This window comes from Cavia porcellus, unplaced genomic scaffold (assembly GCF_034190915.1).
Source record: "Cavia porcellus strain 051 isolate PalLab524CR breed Dunkin Hartley unplaced genomic scaffold, mCavPor4.1 scaffold_26, whole genome shotgun sequence".
Lineage (NCBI taxonomy): Eukaryota > Metazoa > Chordata > Mammalia > Rodentia > Caviidae > Cavia > Cavia porcellus.
In genome coordinates, this window is record NW_026947509.1 from 33,802,000 (window position 1) to 33,819,179 (window position 17,180).

The 17,180-nt window shown below is 60.1% G+C and overlaps 2 protein-coding genes across 3 annotated transcripts; both read right to left on the reverse strand.

The window, feature by feature from the left end:
- Chrnd (cholinergic receptor nicotinic delta subunit) lies at window positions 1-6,746 on the reverse strand. Its single transcript, XM_003474593.3, has 12 exons — window positions 6,598-6,746; window positions 6,294-6,439; window positions 5,890-5,934; window positions 5,296-5,405; window positions 4,992-5,147; window positions 4,744-4,853; window positions 3,538-3,738; window positions 2,513-2,624; window positions 2,327-2,441; window positions 1,484-1,688; window positions 1,279-1,397; window positions 1-659 (listed from the first exon to the last, which is right to left on the reverse strand). Exons 1-12 carry the CDS (start codon window positions 6,647-6,649, stop codon window positions 477-479), a joined length of 1,554 nt encoding a protein of 517 aa, XP_003474641.1. The 5' UTR covers window positions 6,650-6,746; the 3' UTR covers window positions 1-476.
- A 228-nt stretch (window positions 6,747-6,974) lies between these two features.
- Prss56 (serine protease 56) lies at window positions 6,975-12,296 on the reverse strand. Of its 2 annotated transcripts, XM_023566968.2 has the most exons (13): window positions 11,958-12,296; window positions 11,119-11,226; window positions 10,919-10,972; window positions 10,637-10,826; window positions 10,280-10,379; window positions 10,039-10,198; window positions 9,705-9,847; window positions 9,257-9,419; window positions 8,916-9,092; window positions 8,672-8,836; window positions 8,533-8,595; window positions 8,075-8,181; window positions 7,077-7,480 (listed from the first exon to the last, which is right to left on the reverse strand). In XM_023566968.2, exons 1-13 carry the CDS (start codon window positions 12,154-12,156, stop codon window positions 7,208-7,210), a joined length of 1,902 nt encoding a protein of 633 aa, XP_023422736.1. In that variant the 5' UTR covers window positions 12,157-12,296; the 3' UTR covers window positions 7,077-7,207. The 2 variants fall into 2 exon arrangements, with proteins under 2 accessions (XP_063093173.1, XP_023422736.1); XM_063237103.1 differs by having other exon boundaries at window positions 6,975-7,480; window positions 8,672-9,092.
- Window positions 12,297-17,180: the final 4,884 nt, after the last annotated feature.

Consider the following 17,180-nt stretch of genomic DNA (forward strand, 5'->3'; position numbering starts at 1 on the left):
TAAGAGATGATGGGCTGGGGCTCACCCAACGTCCTCCGTGGTGTAGCAAGTCACCCCAAACCCATCACTAAAACAGAGCCTTTATTCTGTCACACAGTTCCTGAGGGGCTGGAGTGCAGGAGCAGCTGCACTGTGCGGTTCTAGCTTTGGGACTTCTGTAGGGCTGTGACCCTCGTGGGGCCCTTTGGGGCAGGGTCACCTCCACATTCACACATGTGGTTACTGAGAAGGCTTGGCCCCTCGCTGTGTGCCCCAGCTTCCCCAAGCGTCAGAATCCAGTTGACGTGAGTGATGATGAGTGACAGGAGCCGCGGTCTCTTCCTCTGTTTTGAGACAGGATCTCATCGTGTAGTTCAGGCTGGCCGTGAACTCACAGCGACCCTCCCGCCTCAGCCTTCCAAGGGCTGGGATGACAGGCATGTGTCCCCCAGCTCAGGGGCGGGTGCCAGCCTCCCCCGCAGAGATGCTCTCCCAGGCTAAATGAAGCGCCGGTCTCGCTCGTTGTAGGAGAAGGGGTCCCCGGGGAAAGGCTGGGGTGGGGGCTGGTTGTAAACGCCCTGCAGAAAGATCCAGGCCGTGCCCACTACCATGATGGGCGTCACCACGAACAGGCAGAGGCGGTCCACCGTACGGGCCACCTGATTCCAGCTGTCCTTCTCCTAGAGGGAGTGACGAAGGGGCCTGGGTGCCGGCCAGCACCACACCCCAGGCCCAGCAGAGGAGAGACCTGGCCCCCCCTCGTCTATGGGAGTCACCTGTGCCTCAGCTGGCAGCAGGCAAGCTGGGATAGGGCCTGCTGGCCTAGCCCCAGCAAGATCCAGGCCCTGGGGCAGGCCATCGTGTGTGCTGAGGAGGAGACTGCAGGCCACAGTGGGCCCTGACCTTGGCCCCCACCCTAGCTTAGCCCTTCCTGGCGTGCCAGGTCCACTCACAGGTGCCACCCTCAGGTGGCCTTTGCTCAGAAGATGATTTAAACTGTGTGATGGTGACAGCCACCATTGTCTCCGTTTAAACACCTGCTCTCTCTGGAATAGCAGGGACAGAGCTGGGTAGGGCCACAAGTGACTGGCAGCTAGGGCAAGAAGGGATGATGAAAGGGTGGGCTCAGGAGTCCGTGTGTGCCACCAAGTGTGTGCCCAGCCCTGAAAGAGTACATGCCTAGCCATGAGTTCCCCCGTGTAAGCTGGTGGGGGTTATGGAAGTGGAACTGTAAGATGGGTGACACTGGATCAGTACACAGCTCCAATGCCTGCACATGATAACCCTGTGGCCACTCACGTCATTATAATTGTTCTGATCCCTCATGTGGTTGACGATGAAGTTGGCCCCATCCACAGCCGGCTTCAGCTCATTGAAGAGCTCCTGCTGGGCCTGCTCAGAGCTGGCCGGGGGCTGGCCTACGGACACAGGTCACAGTGGGGGTAAGGCCTCTCCTGCCTACCTCCAATGGGTGGGCCGTGCCCTGGGGCCACCAGGGACCTACGTGCGGTGGTAAGGCGCCGGGCCAGCCCGTGCCGCTCCGACTGCTTCTCAAACATGAGGTCGCTGCGGGACTTGAGGGAGAAATACTCCTCCGCCTTGGAGATGTAGCCCAGGGAGCTGCTTCTCCGGACCAAGGCCCCAGGGCTGGGGCCCTCCTCTGCTGGCCGGGACATGTGCAGCAGCGCAGGCAGTGTCTCCAGGAAGACCTTCAGCAGTTGTGGGGATATAAGAAAGGCCATCTTACAAGTGTGTGGTGTCCTTTACACACCCCCCTGCCCGAGATGCTGCTCCTGCTGGCCCCAACCATTCCCATCTGACCCTGCCACCCGCTCCCCAAGCCCTGGATGGACACAGGCGCACTGCACTGAGCAGAGGTGAGTCCTAAAACAAGCATCAAAGACCAAGGGGAAGACCAGGGCCCAAGCCCTGAGCTCCCTCCTCCAGATGCTCGAAGCAAGAGTGCTGCAGAACCACCCCTGCCATCCCAGGACAGCCGCTGGCCCTGCGATGCCCAAGATATCAGCAATACCGTGTCCCAAGCACCCTGACCACTTTCTCCCTTTCTTCCTTTATTTTTATTTTTATTTTTGGTGCTGGGCCTGGAACTCAGGGCCTCACACATGCGAGGTGAGCATTCTGCCAGAGCCAGTCCTCTCTTCCTTCTAACTGCAGTGTCCTGAGCTCACAGCAGAATGAGCATCCTCAGAACCTTTTTGCTCTTTTGTTTTGAGACAGGGTTTTGCTAAATGGCCAAGTTGCCCAGACTGAATTTGAACTTGTGATCCTCCTGCCTCAGCCTCCCAGAGTACAGGAAATCATGCAGTGTACCTGGGTCAGTGCTCACCTTCTTGACCCCCTCAGACAGCATGTGGGTGCTGGGTGTCCGGAAGTGGATGTTGAGCACGATGACGCAGATCACCACGACCATGGCCACCAGCACCATGCCGAAGAGCAGGAACCTGCGGGCAACACTCAGCCTGGAGCCCCTGCAAGCAGGGTGCAGAGGAGGGGCTGCGTGGGTGGCACTCACTTGCCAATGAGTGGGATGGCCATGGAGGTGGCAGGCAGCCGCTTGGAGATGAGCAGCAGGAAGACAGACTGGGCCAGCAGCACCGAGATGGCCACTGACGTCTTCTCGCCACCTGGGGACGCCAGATTTAGCTGTACCTTCAGACCTCAGGTCTATAGAGTTTGCCACAAACCATTGCTCACCACATTATGGTGTCCCGATAAGTATCTTAGGCCACAGCCCTAGAGGGCCTAGGTTCAAATCCTTGGTCTGCCACTAACTAGCTGGGTGGCCTTGGGCAAGTGGCCTAACCTCTGTGTGCCTGTCTTCCCAACTGTCCAGTGCACAAGAGTGGGAGTGTTGAACCCACACCTCCCTGCCTGATGGTAAGTGTCAGGGCACCTGGCTGTCACAGTGTCCCACGCTCTGCCAATTCACTGTCCTTCCGAAGCACAGATCCATGTGGGTCACTTTCTGCCGGTCCTCACAGTGTCAGGGTAGCACCCAACATACACCTTTCACACACAGACGCCAGCCCAGCACTGCCTTCACTGGCCATTTGAGCCCCCATACCTGAGATCCTGCCTGTGATGCCCCGCCCCCTGGGGCAAGGCCCCACCCTCTTGAGAAGCTCCGCCCCACAGTCCTGTGAACTCCACCCTACCTGCCTAGGGCAAAGGGCTGGACTCACTGGGCCTCTGATATTGTGGAATCGCCACCTCTGGAGCCCAGACTGACTGCCCACCTCCCAGTCCCCAAGAGACACCCAGCCAGCCACTGGGTCAATGCCCTTGGCCTTGCAGAGGTGACCATGGCAGGCCTGGCCCTGGCCTGGCAGCTGGACAGTGAAGCTGTTCTCCTGGGTCGTGGAAGAAGTCCCTGGTGAGCACCCAGATGGACCATGCCCTGTCCACTGTGGGTGTTACCGGGCACCTGGCCCCAGGTGGGAGCCCCATGCAGCCTCTGGGGGGGCAGGGCCAGGGCTGCAGGGCCCTGCTGGTGGGCTCCTGCCAGGCCTCGGACCGGGCAGGAGGGACACTGCTTACTGTCAGCCGGCAGGTAAAACACCAGGTTGACCATGAAGGAGATGAGCACGCAGGGAACTAGGATGTTGACGATGTAGAAGAGTGGCTTGCGGCGGATGATGAGGTAGAAGGTGACATCCTGGTGGCCTCTGCTGTCCAGCGGGGCACTGGGGTCCACATTGACCCTGGCTGGCCGGTGAACAATCTCCCACTCCCCGTTCTCTGAGGGCATCACAAGGATGGCAAGGTTGGGGGCCCAGGGGTCTCAGAGACTTGGGGCAGGGGTGCAGATGAGTGAGTAGGGTCATCTGGGGGGCACAGAAAGGGCTTTGGGTTCTGTCTGGGGCCTCCTGGGCTTGGGCTGGCATTTTTCATCTGTGTGTAGAGGGGGAGAATTTCCTCTGATTGATTCTCTCTGTCTCTCTCTCTCTCATTTTGATTTTTTTTGTTTTTTTGTCTTTTTTGTTTTAATCGGTACCAGGGATCGAACTCACGACTGCCTGCTTGCAAGGCAGGCGCTTATGCCGCTGAGCTAAATCCCCAGCCCCCTCATTTTGATTTTTTTGAGACAAGGTCTTACTCTGTAGTTCAGGCTGGCCGTGAGCTCAGGGGATCCTCCTGTCTCAGCCTCCCAAATGCTGGGATTACAGGTGTGCACTGCGACACCTGGCTTTCTTTTCTTTTTCTTCTTTAGAAAAAATAGAAGCTGAGGCCATACAGGGTCCAAATAAAAAGTGCATTGTGGCTCAAAAGAGGCCACAAGCCAAAAATAGATTAGGTGCAAATTAAGCAGATAGAATTTTAAAAAAGAGATAGAATAGTAATTTTAGAAAGGTTCCCAGTTGTCTTTCTAAGTTAAAAAAAAAAAAGCTAAGCTGATTTTAATTGGGGTATCCTTCCCAGCCTTGGTGTTAGGATGATGGACCACTGTCCCCGAGATGTCCCTGCATAAAGACCAGCAGGACACCAGTCTCTTTGATGGACAGGGCTGGGCAAGGAGCCTGGGCATAGACAGGGTGACACATTCATCAGTTGACACAGCCTCTGCCCTGACTGCTCCTTTCTGTTCCCGTGTCCACCCTCAGGGGCCCCAGCCACATCCACTGGTCTTCTGGCCTGGGCAGGGCAAGGGGTGCTGCACCCACTTAGGGCAGCCTAAAGCTCCTTGGCCCGGGTGAGTGCTGGTGAATGTCACTGTGATGGGGACCTGCCCATCCCCAGCAGCACCTGTGAAGCCCTCGGGGTCAATGATGATCCACTCCACCAGGTACGCTTGGCCGTCTTCCTCCTCCTGCTTCAGGCTCAGTGTGATCTCCTTGGCTGTGTACTTGAGTGAGCTGGGGACGGCAGTGGGCAGAGGTGACCCTTGGCCACCAGCAGGGGACAGAGGCCTTGGTGAAGAAGGCAGCTGGGGCCTCTGTCAGGGGTGGCTGTGGCAGGGTGATGAGGGAGGAAAGCTGGAAGATGGGGTGCACCTGAATTTGAGGGAGCAGTTCTGCCAGTCGAAGGGGAAGTAGGTGACTGAGATGGGACAGGAAGAGCGGAAGATGGCAGGTGGCAGCCAGTACACGTAACCGGAGTCGTAGACCAGCACATTGCAGGAGAAGGAAATCTGGAAGGAGCCATCATTGCTGGAGGACAGGGACATGGACCACTGTGAGCACTGGCCCGCCAGACACGGGCAGGGCTGGTAGGCAGTGGAGGAGGGGCAGGCGGGGCTGGGTGGCAGGGGAGGCCCAGATGCATGGGGGAGCAACTGGGCGGGTGGCTCCACTCAACTTGTTCTCCAGCACGATCTCTGGGAGCCACACCAGGTCCGAGGGCAGGCGCAGCACGCTGATGTTCCCAAACTCGCTGGCGTTCCACTGGAGCCGGCTGTCCATCCAGCCCTGGAAGCCCCGCAGTGGGTGAGCATCGCGCCCTGCTGCTGCCCGCCTCCCCCACAGCTTCCCAGGGAAGGGGTAGAGAGCTGTGATCTGAGCACTCCGGGGGAGCCCAGGAAAGACAGGGGACTCTGCTCGGTCATGGATAGCTGTGTAGGGTACACACTGCACCACCAAGGGGGTGTTGTTTCCACATGGAGTGGAGATCTGGGTCTATCAAGTGAATGTCTGACAGTCCTGCCACCTTTATGAGAATGTCTCTTTGGATAGAAATCAGAATAGAGACCACCGTCCCTCAGATCAGCCCTAAGCCCCTGAAAGGTACCCGGCAGAAAACTAGGTAGGAAAAAGGGCAGCTGGGCCTGAGGGTCCTGTGGGGGGAGAAGCCACACCTGGGGGGCTGCATCTAGAGGAGCTGAGATCCCAGAGAGGATGTGAGCACAGGGGAGCCTGGGCCTGCACCCACCCACCCCCACCTGGGGGTCCTTACGTGCTCCATCCAGACGTTGGTGGTCAGTGTCTCCTCGACTTCTTTCTGGAAGTGGACAGCAGTGCTGGCTCTAGAAGGCCACTATTCTTTCCCCCACCCACAGGACATTTCATCCAGCTGGCACCAAAAGACCCATGACAGATAAGCATTGACCGCCAGGGTGGGTAGGCAGGCCAGGGAGAGCAGACGGCTGCTGGGGTGTGGCATGGGTGTGGCATGGAGTGGGGTGTCAGGGGGACACCCCATACCTGGGGCTGGAGGGGAAAGGGCACATGCCTGGGATGCAGGAGGCCTGTGGGCATTGGGGGCCTGGCAGAAGCCTAGGGAAAAGGCTACTGTGGCACCTCGTCCCAGAGAAGCTGACTCCACTCCTTCCCAGCCCAACTCATGCAGGGGTGGCTCACCAGGGAGATGAGGTTGGAGAGGGTGAGAGCCAGCGTGATGTCCACGCTGTCCTCCTTGTGGGCCACAGGCCGCAGCTCCTTGTTGTAGCCTCTCTCCTCAAACAGGTGTCGGATCAGCCGCTCCTCCTCGTTCAGGGCCCAGCTGCCTGGGGACGATGGATGGAGCGGCCTTGAGCCCAGAGGGGCAGGCAGAGGGCCTTCTTGGGGGTGGGAAGTTGGGAATGAACCCAGGGAGAAGGCCACATGGTGGGGGACCTGGGGGGTGCATAAGGGATCCCCAAGTTGGAGCGATGTCTGCCCTTACCGCTCATCACCAGGGCGGCCAGCAGCCCCAGCGTTAGCGCAGGGCCCTCCATCTTGCCCAGAGGACCGAGGACCAAGTCCTGTGTCCACCCCTAAGTCTGCAGGCTGGCGACTGAGGGTGGGTGGAAGAGGGGACAGGTGCAGGGTGGGGGTGGAGGGCCCAAGGGGAGAAGAGCCGGAAATGCAACCTGACACCTCGGGCAGGTGATGAGGGGGTGGGGAGAGCCAGCCAGGCAGGCGCCCAGGTCTAGACTGCCCGAGGTCTGGACAGGAGATCCTGGCAGCTAGCAGGAAGGGAGGGATGCTGGTCAGTCATGACAGGATGGTGACAAGCGGGTCAGCTGCTGCCTCTCCTCGGGAGGCAGCGGATATGCTGGCGGGGGCTGCCCCCACTCCCTAAGACCTCGGTGATCTCTGCCAACTGCCTCTGGGGACTGCACCCACCCCATTCTGCATTCCAAAGAAGCATCAGTGTCTCCATGGCTTATAAATAACATTTATTAAAGCAGCTGTGAGTCTCCAATCACACATCTGGGAGGACACAGGACCCCGACCCACCCACAGACTTGGTCCACGGGGACAGTGACATTTGTCATATGCTCCCCAGCCCCCTAGCTCCTGGGAGCAGTGGGTTCCCTTGGTGGCTGCAGGCCTGAGACAGTCCCCTTCCTGCCCACTTCCAGCCCTGAGGGCTTGCCCTCTGCCAGGGCAGCTGAGCGGAAGGCCTGCAGAGCTTGCACCAGCAGCCTGGGGAGGCTTTGAGCCAGCGTTGCTGGCTCCAGGCCCACCAGGCTGCTGAAGGCCACACGTCGGCCCCCCAGGCCTGCCCGCACCCATGCTCGGAAGAGCCCCGTCAGCGTCTTGGAGCTTAAGTCGGCCAGCACCTGCAGACAGAGGGAGGTCAGGGGCTCAGAACCCACTTCCCAGTGGGAATCCTGGGGGTCACCCCCTTCCTCCCGACTCCAGAAACTCACCTACCCCTGCCTCTCCCACCACAACCTTCCTAATTTGGACACCCCAGAACCCCCTTTCCTTAAACCTTTCAGTGCTTATTACTGTTCTCAGCAGTAGTACCTGTTTGCAGGCCTCCCTCTCTCCCTCCATCTCTTGGTCCCCTTTGTTTTTGCAAAAGCTCTAACTGCCTGTTTCCTGTCATTTATTTTGCTCTTAAGTTGCTTATGCTGTATTTTGGGCTTCTTCCATAAGGGAAACCCTGCTTTATCTAAGCTCAAGGGTCTGATTTATTTCACCAGACACTATGATCTCTGGGTACATTCATTTTGTTCCGCCTCCCTCCCCTCTATCCCTGCCATGGAGCCCCCTACTCCCCTATTCCCTTTTCCTTGGACCCCTGTCCCTACTCCAGCGTGGGGGCTGGTCTCCTGCTGGAAAGGGGATCCTCTGCCCCTTTTCTGTCTGTGTCCGCCCTCCACGGAGGAGGAGACCGCTGGAGGAGTCTGGGACGCCAGGGGACGCACCTCCTGGAAGTGCATGGCCAGCCGTTCGGAAGGGACCTGCAGAATCCAGGCGTGGGAGCCCTGGAGGGCGGCTAACTTCTGTCGCAGGGGCTCCAGCCCAGGGCAGCCTTCAGGAAGGGAAGAGGCCCCCGAATCACAGAGAGCTGCGGGCGGGTCTCCCACCAGAGCTCCAGGACAACCTCCCAGGCTAGGCATCCCGCACATGCTACAGATGGGCAACTGAGGCTCCGAGAGGCTAAGTGAAATACTAGGCAGAGCACTTCTGTCTGACACCGAGGGGCTCCCAAAGACCCAAGTTCCTTCCTCTCAGGCTCACCACGGTACCAGGAGGAAGGGGAGAGCCTGTTGCCCCGCGAGGTAGCCCCAATCCTAGCGCAGACCCCCGCCCTCAACCGCTTCGGGCCGGGGCCGGCCGCGGGGCTCCTCCTCTCCCTGTGGCCGGCAGGGGGCGTCATTACCGCTCGTGCTCCTGCGCGGCTCTGGCCTCCGCTTCTGGAACCGCACTCTTGTTGCCCGCGGTCCTGGAAAGACGCAGGGTTTGGGGAAGCCTGGCGCGGGGCGGGGCCCGGGCTGGGCACTGCAAGGGGTGCGCGGTACCTGAGTTGAGCCGCTGCTCGCGGCCACCGGACTCCGGGGACTCCCGCTGCGACGGAGCGGGGCGGGCCAGGGCCAGGGCCCCGCGCCGCAGCCCGGGGCGCACGCCGAGCAGCTCCTGCGCGCCCCGCAGCAGGTCCAGCAGCGTGTGCGCCAGCGAGCGCAGCTCTGCGGGGTCGGGGGATGGCTGAGTGTACGGGGGCGACCTGATACTCCCGCTCCGCTCCCCTGGGGCGCTGGGACCCACCACACCGCCGCCGGCGCTGCAGGCACTGCTGGCGAGCCAGGCGCGCGCAGGCGCCTTCGGGTACCAGGCACCGGCGGGCGTAGAAGGCGCAGAGCAGGTCGACGTCGGCTGGGTATTCCTCGGACGGTTCTCCGGCCAGGAGTTCCCTGCAGCTGGGCTCGCGCGTGGAAGGAGCCGCTGCGAGAGGGGCAGGGCCAACTCAGCCCCTGTTTGGGGCCCTGGTCCCCCACAGCCCTTCCCCGGAAGGCTTTCCCACGCCGGAAAGGAACTGGGGCCCACGCGGGGTGCGGACCCAGAACTGCGGGGACACTCGAAGGGGGCGCGCGAAAGGGGGCGCTCACCGCTCATCTGCTCCTGGAGCCAGTCTTTGAACACAGCTACGCGGGTGTAGACCCCCGGCTTCCCCGGCTCCCCGCAGCCATCCCCCCAGGAGGTGACTCCAAAGAGGACCTCCTTGGGTCGGGGACCAGGCTCAGAACAGGTTAGTGGCCCTCCAGAGTCACCCTGCGGGACAGCAGCCGAGAGAGAGAGGAGCGAGAGAGCAGATGAGGAAACTGAGGCTCAGAGCCGGAGGGGATCCGAACGGTTACGACGCCCCCTGCCGGCCTTCGGGCGGGGAGCAGCCAACCGGCCCTGGAAGGGCTTCTAGTGGGGCCTTTGAGCTCTTTGCGTGGTCGCTACGTGTCCCCAAGTTAGCCAGGAAGACACAGGAGCTCAGACAAACGGAAGGAAGTCCGACCCAGGAGGAGAGCAGTTCAACAGCTCTCCGCAGCTAGCTCGCGGTCCTACCTGGCATGAGTCGATGCCTCCCGCCAGGTAACCCGCGCAGAGCATGGAGCTGGGGCGCAGCCCGGGCCCCAGCGCCCTTTGGCAGGTGTCAGGGCTGAGCAGCGGGACGCGGGCCTCCCTCACCGCCTCGGCCTCAGGCCCGTCTGAAGGGGAGAGAAGTGGCTCGGGTTTGGAGGGGCGCCCGCCTTCGGGGTCCTCTCCCACTGTGCTGCCCTTGTGTCAGATGCAGCCACATTTTCCGCTGGTCCTAACACTCAGCCTATCCAAACTCCACTCTCCATTCTCCACCTCAGCCCCCCATTCTTCCCCCGCTCACCCGAAGCCCCCCCCATACCTTCGAAAAGAGCCCCCCAGCCTGCGATGGCACAGGGAGTGCCGGCAGGGGGCTCCGGGGACGCCTGGGGCAGGCACACGGGGCGTGCGGCCCCCGCTGGGCTCACGGGTGTCCACAGCTGCACAAGGGCTAGGTCACTCTGGAAAGTCTGCGGGTCGAACTAGAGCGGGGACAGAGCAAAGTCAGGGATTGGGGTTCGGGGTGCTGTCCCCAGCTGTTCGGGCCTGGGCCTGCCCCTCACCTTGGGGTGAGGTAGGATGCGGTTCACCGGCACCTCCTCCGCCGGCTCCCCCTGGGGCCCCTCGGCCAGCACCACGGTCCACAGGAGCTCATTTGAGGCGCTATGGGGCGAGTGGCCAGTGATGGGCAGGAGGATCCTGGGCTGCGCACCCCCACCCACTAGCGAACCCGCGTCTCTGCTGGAGAGGGGCTGCGGACGCGCGGTGCGGGTGACCCTGGCCCTGGGGTCCGCACCGTAGCCTGAGCGCGTGCGCCTGGAGGCTGGGCCAGTCTTCCGCCAGGGGGCAGCAGAGACCAGTCTCCGGCAGGTGCACTGGGGACGGTGTGGGTGGGCGGGCGCCCAGGCAACTTGACGTACCCCACGAAGCAGTGCGCCGCGGTGAGCACCCAGGAGGCCGCCACCAGGACGCCGCCGCACAGAGGCTGCCCGCCCAGCTGCAGCCGTACCAGCCAGGGCCAGGCCCCAGGTGGGGCCACACTGCCCCCCATGATGCGGCCGTGAGCGCGGGTCACGTTGGCAGGGCCTGGCTGCCTTTCGCCACAAGGTCCTGAAATGGCAGAGGCAGTGTTGAGGGGCAAGTTCTAGACACGTCCAAACCCACCTGGCTCACTCCAAATCCCGCAACCTTTTTACCCTCACCTGGCTCAGGTGGGTCCTGGAGGAGGGGAACTTGAGGCCTGGGATGTCCAGGTCCTGCTGAGAAACAGCACTTTAAGTGTCGCTGCCACCTTATCCCCTGGAGTTCAGCCGCTGCCTCCCCATCTGGGTCCCTAGGGGTGTGGCATCTGAAGGTGGGGGGGGTGGATAGGCAAAGGGTGCAGGGGCGGGGCAGTCCAGACCTCGACACTCATGGAGTCTGAGCTGCAGCTCCATGGCCACTCGCTTCAGTGCCCATAGCGCGCTCCTCTGGGCAGCCTGCAAGGCCTGGGTCCCCTGGGCCGACAGAACTGCTGGGACATGGGACACAAAGCGTCCAAGATTGGCAAGAGCCTCAGTCCAGCATCCTGGTCCAGCTCCCAGTCTTGCTTTGGGAGCCATGGGGAAGCAGGTGAGGCTCCCAGAACCCAGGGCCCAACACTCTGAGCAGAGATCCCAGATTTGGAATCTCTACAGAGCACCTTTCCTTAAAAACCAGAAGGCAGCCAGGTGTGATAGGTTCTATCTGTAATCCTGGCACTCTGGGAGGCTGGGGCAGGAGGATCTCAATTTCTATCCCAACCTGGACAGTTTAGCAACTTAGTGAAACCCTGTCTCAAAATAAAAAATACAAAAGGTGCTGAGGACATAGTTTAGTGTGAGGCCCTGGATCAAATACTGCAAACAAAACAAAACAAAAATTTCAGAAGAAGAACATTGCCCCACCATCTGAACATCCCAGAGTCCAAGCCTGTTGACATAAAGTGACCAAGTGAGGTGCCTACCTGTGAACAGCCAGGCCCTGCTGCTCCGGGCCTCGTTGTCCTGCTGCCCTGGCCTCCTCTAACAGGCCCCTGGCAGTGCTGACCAGCTGTACTTCCCGTGCCAGCAGGCTGCCCCTCCTCTCCTTCCTACACCAAGCTCCTGGCCCCTTCTCCCAGCAGGTGGGCAGAAAGAGCCTCAGGTCAGGAGGTGACAGCCCCTCTCCCTTCCCTGCCCCACCTCCGCTCAGCCCTTCCCACCTCAGACCAGTCTGGCTCACCTTGCAGGGTGCTGGGGGGCAGGCGCATGTACAGGGGGTGCCCGTGGGCAGACCAGGGCTCTGGGAGGGGCAGCAGCAGCAGCAGCAGCAGCGTGGCCAGCAGCATGGTGACAAGGAGGCCCGTCCCTTTCCTCCAGGCCACCCTGGCTATGCTCACTCTCTTGTGCCTGCCTCTCGATGCTCTTCTGCCCCTGGGCATGGAATGGTTGTCCCTCAAATCATCTGACCGTGTCTGCCTACATCCAGGCTCCCCACTGCCCCGGGTTGCAGCTCACCTGGCCCTCGCCCACTAGGAGCCCCGAGGGAATGGGGTGGCAGGGGCTATATAGAGGACGAAGGGCATGTGGGAGGGGGCCAGGGCTGGGTTGGGGTAGGGAATGAGGTAGTGGGCTCGACCCTCACCTTTGAAGTCCCATAGCCCCGCTCTGAGCCCCCTGTGTCAAAGGGGCCCTTGTTCCCGCGGCTCCATCAAAGGGGCCCAGACAGGGAAGAGGAGCTGACGGTTGGGCCGGGGGCCAGGCAGAGGAAGGCTAGGGGGCAGGAGCTGGGGGGATCCCCATCTGCTTGTTTCCCCCGAGGAGTCTGCAGCTATGCTGGGGGCAGACATGCTTGGAGGGAGGAGAGCTGGGGGTGTTGGGGGGTCCTTGGCAGCCCCAGCCCCCGGGGAAGGCACTGAGCTCCCAGCCCCGCTGTCCCTAATTGCTTGGCGGCGTCCCTGCCCGATGTGGCCATTTCTAAGGATGATCAAAGCCTCCTAATTAGCGCCGTAATTGCTGCACTGGGGCTGGAGGGGCGGGAAGAGCAAAGGCAGGCGCTGGAGTGGCCCGGAGAGGAAGGCAGGAGATGAAAGGCCCACAGTGGCCCAGTTTGGGGAGGACGGGCCCCACAGACCCCTGTCCCTGCCGCTCGGCCCATCCAGCATTGTTCTCAGTGGCTGTGACCTTGATCCGGTAGGCGGGAGGCTTGAGGAGAGAGCCACGAGTGGGCAGGTCGGGGGCTGAGTCACCACCTGGGCCAGGGAGGTGTCCTTCTGCCCTGCACAGAGCCCAGAGGCTAGAGCAATACCCTGGTGCCCAGGCCCTGACTGAAGCAGTGTGCGGGCTGGCTGGTCACCATTTCCCAGCACAGTGGTCCCTGGGCTTTGCAAAGACAATGACCTCTGACTCAGAGGTACTGGGAGAATCCTGGCCATAATGGCTCATGGTGAGCATGCCTTTGCCTCTGCAGGAACTGCCTTGGGCTTGCAGGGCCCTGTCTCCTACAGGGCGGCACTGTGTCTGAGATTTCGAATTCTGGCCGAGGGTGTGAGCTGCACCCAGCCCGCATAGCCTCTGCAGCCCCTGGTCCCTCACACACTTGAGTCTCCCCAGGCCACAGATGCCCTCCCCACTCTCCAGACTAGGAGGCAGGAAGAGCAGGCAGAGCATGAGCTGCTGCGTCTATCCCTTTATCCCAGTTCAGGGAGAGAACCTGGCCACTGCAGAAGAAAGATTGGCGCCCTCCTTTTTGTTTTTCTTTTACCTCTTTCTTCTTTTCTTTTCTTTTTTTGAGGCAAAGTCTTGCAGTGCATTCCAGGCTGGTCTTGAATGCACAGTGGCGATTTTCCTGCTTCAGCTTCCTGAGTGCTGGTATTATAGGCACGTGTCATGGTGCTGGGCTTGCATGGGATCCTTGGCTGTTATGAAGGACTCTCTCTAGGTCACTAGGCACAGAAGTCTCAGACACCCCCAAGGAGGGCTCTATACACCTGTAAGAATCCATTCCACCCCCACCTCCTCAAGTGAACAGCAAAAAAGCTGGGGAACAGGGGCCTTTGGGCGTCTCTCGGACAGCCCCAGAAGAGGCGAGGTGTCAGGAGGCATCGTTTCAGTACCCAGCTGGAGGTTGGCTCAGCTGGAGGGTTCCATGACCAGCTGGGGACTCCAGTGGCTCCAAGCTTCTGGAGACTCGGGGAGTGTGGGGGCCACAGTGCAATGTGTCCTGATGCCAGCAGCTGCATGCTGCCATGACAGACTCGGAAACACAGGGATTCCCGCTTGCCTCCTGCTAAGAATTTCAAGCCAGTGACAGCAGAGCCCTAACCCGTGCAGGGCCATGCTGAGCACCTGTCCCTGGAGCCCCAAGCAGCCATAAGGTGCCTACAGTGGCCCTGAATGCCCTGGCCAAGGCCCAGCAGGAGCCCAGTGTCTCTGCCCTCTCCCTACTCTCCCTACCCCAACTGTAGTGGAGCCCAGGGTAGAGGAGAGACCCCCGCCCGCTGCCCAACCCCAACCCCAGCTTCCAAAGTGCCTTTGGGCTGCAGGAGAGAAGAGCTCAGGCTCCAGCCCCAGACAGAGTCTTGGTGGCAGTGTCCAGGTGGAGGCAGTCTCAGAGGGGACAGCTCAGTGGAAAAGGGTCTCCACCTCCCCCAGCCCCAGGGGGAAGACTGCCTGGGAGAATGAGGCCTTTTGATTCTCCCTTGCTCTTCCCACCTCAGAGCCCCCAGGCCACCCGCGGCTCTGAATTTGGTCATTTGCTGTTGCCTGCAGGAAGCAGGGCCCGTCTGTCTTGTCCTGGGCTGTCCTGGCTCCGGGAACCAATGCTCATGAGTGCCGAGAGGGTGGCTGAGCCCTGCCTGCCCTGCGACCCCTACTGCCGGGAGTCTGGCCTCCGCCTGCCTCCCTGCCCACAAGGGACTGGGTGGACCGAGGCCCAGGGCCTATTAGGCCGGGCTGTGTCTCTCTCAGGCCTCACTGTCTACGCTGTCTGGGCCTGGGGCTGCCCTGCACCTGCTGGGACCTGGCTGTGGGAATGAGAAATTTATTTCTCTCTCCATTTTCCCTTCCTTTTGTCTTTCCTTCCCTCTCCCTTCCCCCAGCACTGTGATTTGTACCCAGGGCCTTTGCACTGCGCTACATCCCCAGCCCTCTTTGAACTTTTCATTGTGACACAGTATCTTAATAAACTGCTAAATTGTGTAGGCTCACTGGGTGTGGTGGCACATACCTGTAATCCCAGCACTGAGGAAGCCGAGGCAGGAAGATTGCCGTGAGTCCAGACCAGCCTGGGTTACCATAAATGAGTTCAAGGTCAGCCTGCACTGCGTCTCAAAAACAAACGAACAAACAAACAAATAGATTGGGTGGGCCGGGCTCAAACTTGTGATTCTCCTGCCTCAGCCTTCTAAAGCAGTGGGATCACAAGTGTGGGCCTCCTCCCACCTGAGGAGAACCAACCATTCCGAGGTGCTTGTGGCCAGCAGCAGGGCATCACAGGGTTGATTCCAGACGCTTGGTTACTCTCAGGGAGGGACACTGCTCAGACAGGCACAGGTGCCCGCTGGGCCTGTGCTCTTCCCACTTGACTGTTTCTCTTTTTGGGGGGAGGGTGGAGAGTGGGGGATCCAGGGTGCTGGAGGGAGGCCGAGGGGCTGTCCGCAGCCCTGCATTTCTGCTCTCCTCTCCTCCCTCTACTGCTGCAGACCAGGGCCCTCCTCACCCCGCCCCTGCCCCCACCCCAGCCCCTTTCGATCACAGCTGCTCTACATGGCCCCTCCTGCGGTGGGCAGAGGCACTCTTGTCCTCAGCCTTCCTGGTCCAAGAGGAGTGTGTGTGTCACGGGCTTCCCCAGCCCCGTGGGCCTTGCTTGGGTTCCAAGGAGGAGAAGGCCGGGCTGCAGCCCTCATCGGGGCCCTCTGTGGCCCGGAGGGGCTGAGAGGCCCGGTAGCTGGGGCCCTGAGCCCCAACCTCTGCAGGGTGGTGGGTGGCAGCAGCGTGAGAGGGAAGCTCGCCCAGGAGCTGTCCATGCGGCCCCCACCAGGATGTGGCACCTGGCGCGCCAGCTCTGCAGTGACGTGTGAGGGAGCTGATGTCCCTGTCATCTTAGGACCAGAAGCCACGAGGCTGTGATTCACAGCCAGATCCAGGGCTCTGAGTGCTCCCGAGTAAGCTCAGTGAGTCACTTCCTGTCACGGGCTGGATCTCAGCCTCCAAAAAGATGCTCTGGAAACAGAGCTGCTGTAGGTGCACTGGGTTCCAATGAGGTTTTACTGGAGTAGGGGCCCATGTGACAACTGTCTACCCAAGGGGGACAGAGATAGAGCTACTGGGTCAGGCACCATGTGACATTGGGGCAGGATGGGGTCGCCTGTGCAGCTGTGAACCATGAAGCCCAGGGAGCCCAGGAACCCAGGCCTCTGGGCATTTACATGGATCCATCCCATATCCTAGGTCTCCTCAGTAATATTTGGCATCTTTGTCTTCAACCAGAAAGTCTTTCCAGAAAACACCTCTATAAAGAAGAGATGCTCGCTGGCTGCATGCGGGTCCCTCCGGGCTGACTTATACTGCTTTTACTTTGGTAACATTAAGTACAATTAGATGTAACAAATGATGCTGAATCTTTCAGTAGGTTCCAGCTACGTCCTGAATTCCATGCTTCAATTCTAAACTTCTCTCTGAATCAACGCAAAAAGAAATTTCAGGAAATGATGCTGTCCATTAATAATGGTTTAATTTCTAAAGTTGAGACTTATTTTCCTTGCCTTGTACTTTCTTCTGCATCTTGTCCTGTGTTGCTTTAACTCTTTTGAATATGATGCAAATAGAAAACATTAAGAGTCATCCTTTTTTGGATACAGGGTCTTGACATTTAACCCAAGCCGGCCTCGAACTCATGGTGATCCTCTTGCCTCAGCCTCCTGAGTGCTGGGATTACAAGAGTCATGTTTTTTTTTAATAGTGCAGGCACCAAGTGGAACCTTTTGAACAGCACAGAGTTTATCGATGTGATTTCATTGAAACACGCATTAATGTCCAGCGCTGGCTGAGTAGAGGTGACTTCCTGAGTCAGATGTTCTGTGGTATATTAAACCTTCACAGTCGCTGTTCACAGCTGGGGCTGTCGGACCCAGTTTACAGAAGAGGTCACCAAGGCTCTGAGAATGCATCCCTGGAGAGAGAGGCTGAACCTGGCCCTGTCTGCAGCTGCCAGCCACAGCTCTGACCGCGCCCAGCCCTGGCTCCCGCCCTTGAGCCCTTCCAGGCCCTGGGGTCTGCAGTTGGCAAGGCTGGGCCCAGGCTCCATCTCTGGCTCTGGTAGTGGGCAGCAGGCGGGATCAGGGCACAGTGTGGCATGTAATGGTGTGAGGACTGCAAATGGCACAGAGCACATGTGAACCGAGGGGCCTGCAGTTGGGAGGGAGAGAGAAGCCAGGCGTCACCCCTGCATCCTGCACGCCCAGGG

What these genes read in the sequence shown, in the direction of transcription:
- Chrnd (XM_003474593.3), bottom strand. Translation starts at nt 6,649, where the DNA reads ATGGAGGGCCCTGCGCTAACGCTGGGGCTGCTGGCCGCCCTGGTGATG. An exon ending in TCTCCAACCTCATCTCCCTG is followed by an intron (nt 5,935 to 6,293) that starts GTGAGCCACCCC and finishes GTCCACTTCCAG; the next exon opens with AAAGAAGTCGAGGAGACACT. An exon ending in GCCATCCCACTCATTGGCAA is followed by an intron (nt 2,442 to 2,512) that starts GTGAGTGCCACC and finishes TGTTGCCCGCAG; the next exon opens with GTTCCTGCTCTTCGGCATGG.
- Prss56 (XM_063237103.1), bottom strand. Translation starts at nt 12,156, where the DNA reads ATGCCCAGGGGCAGAAGAGCATCGAGAGGCAGGCACAAGAGAGTGAGC. An exon ending in GCGGCGCACTGCTTCGTGGG is followed by an intron (nt 10,380 to 10,636) that starts GTACGTCAAGTT and finishes CTCGCCCCATAG; the next exon opens with CGCCTCAAATGAGCTCCTGT. An exon ending in CGAGCAGCGGCTCAACTCAG is followed by an intron (nt 8,596 to 8,671) that starts GTACCGCGCACC and finishes GCGTCTTTCCAG; the next exon opens with GACCGCGGGCAACAAGAGTG.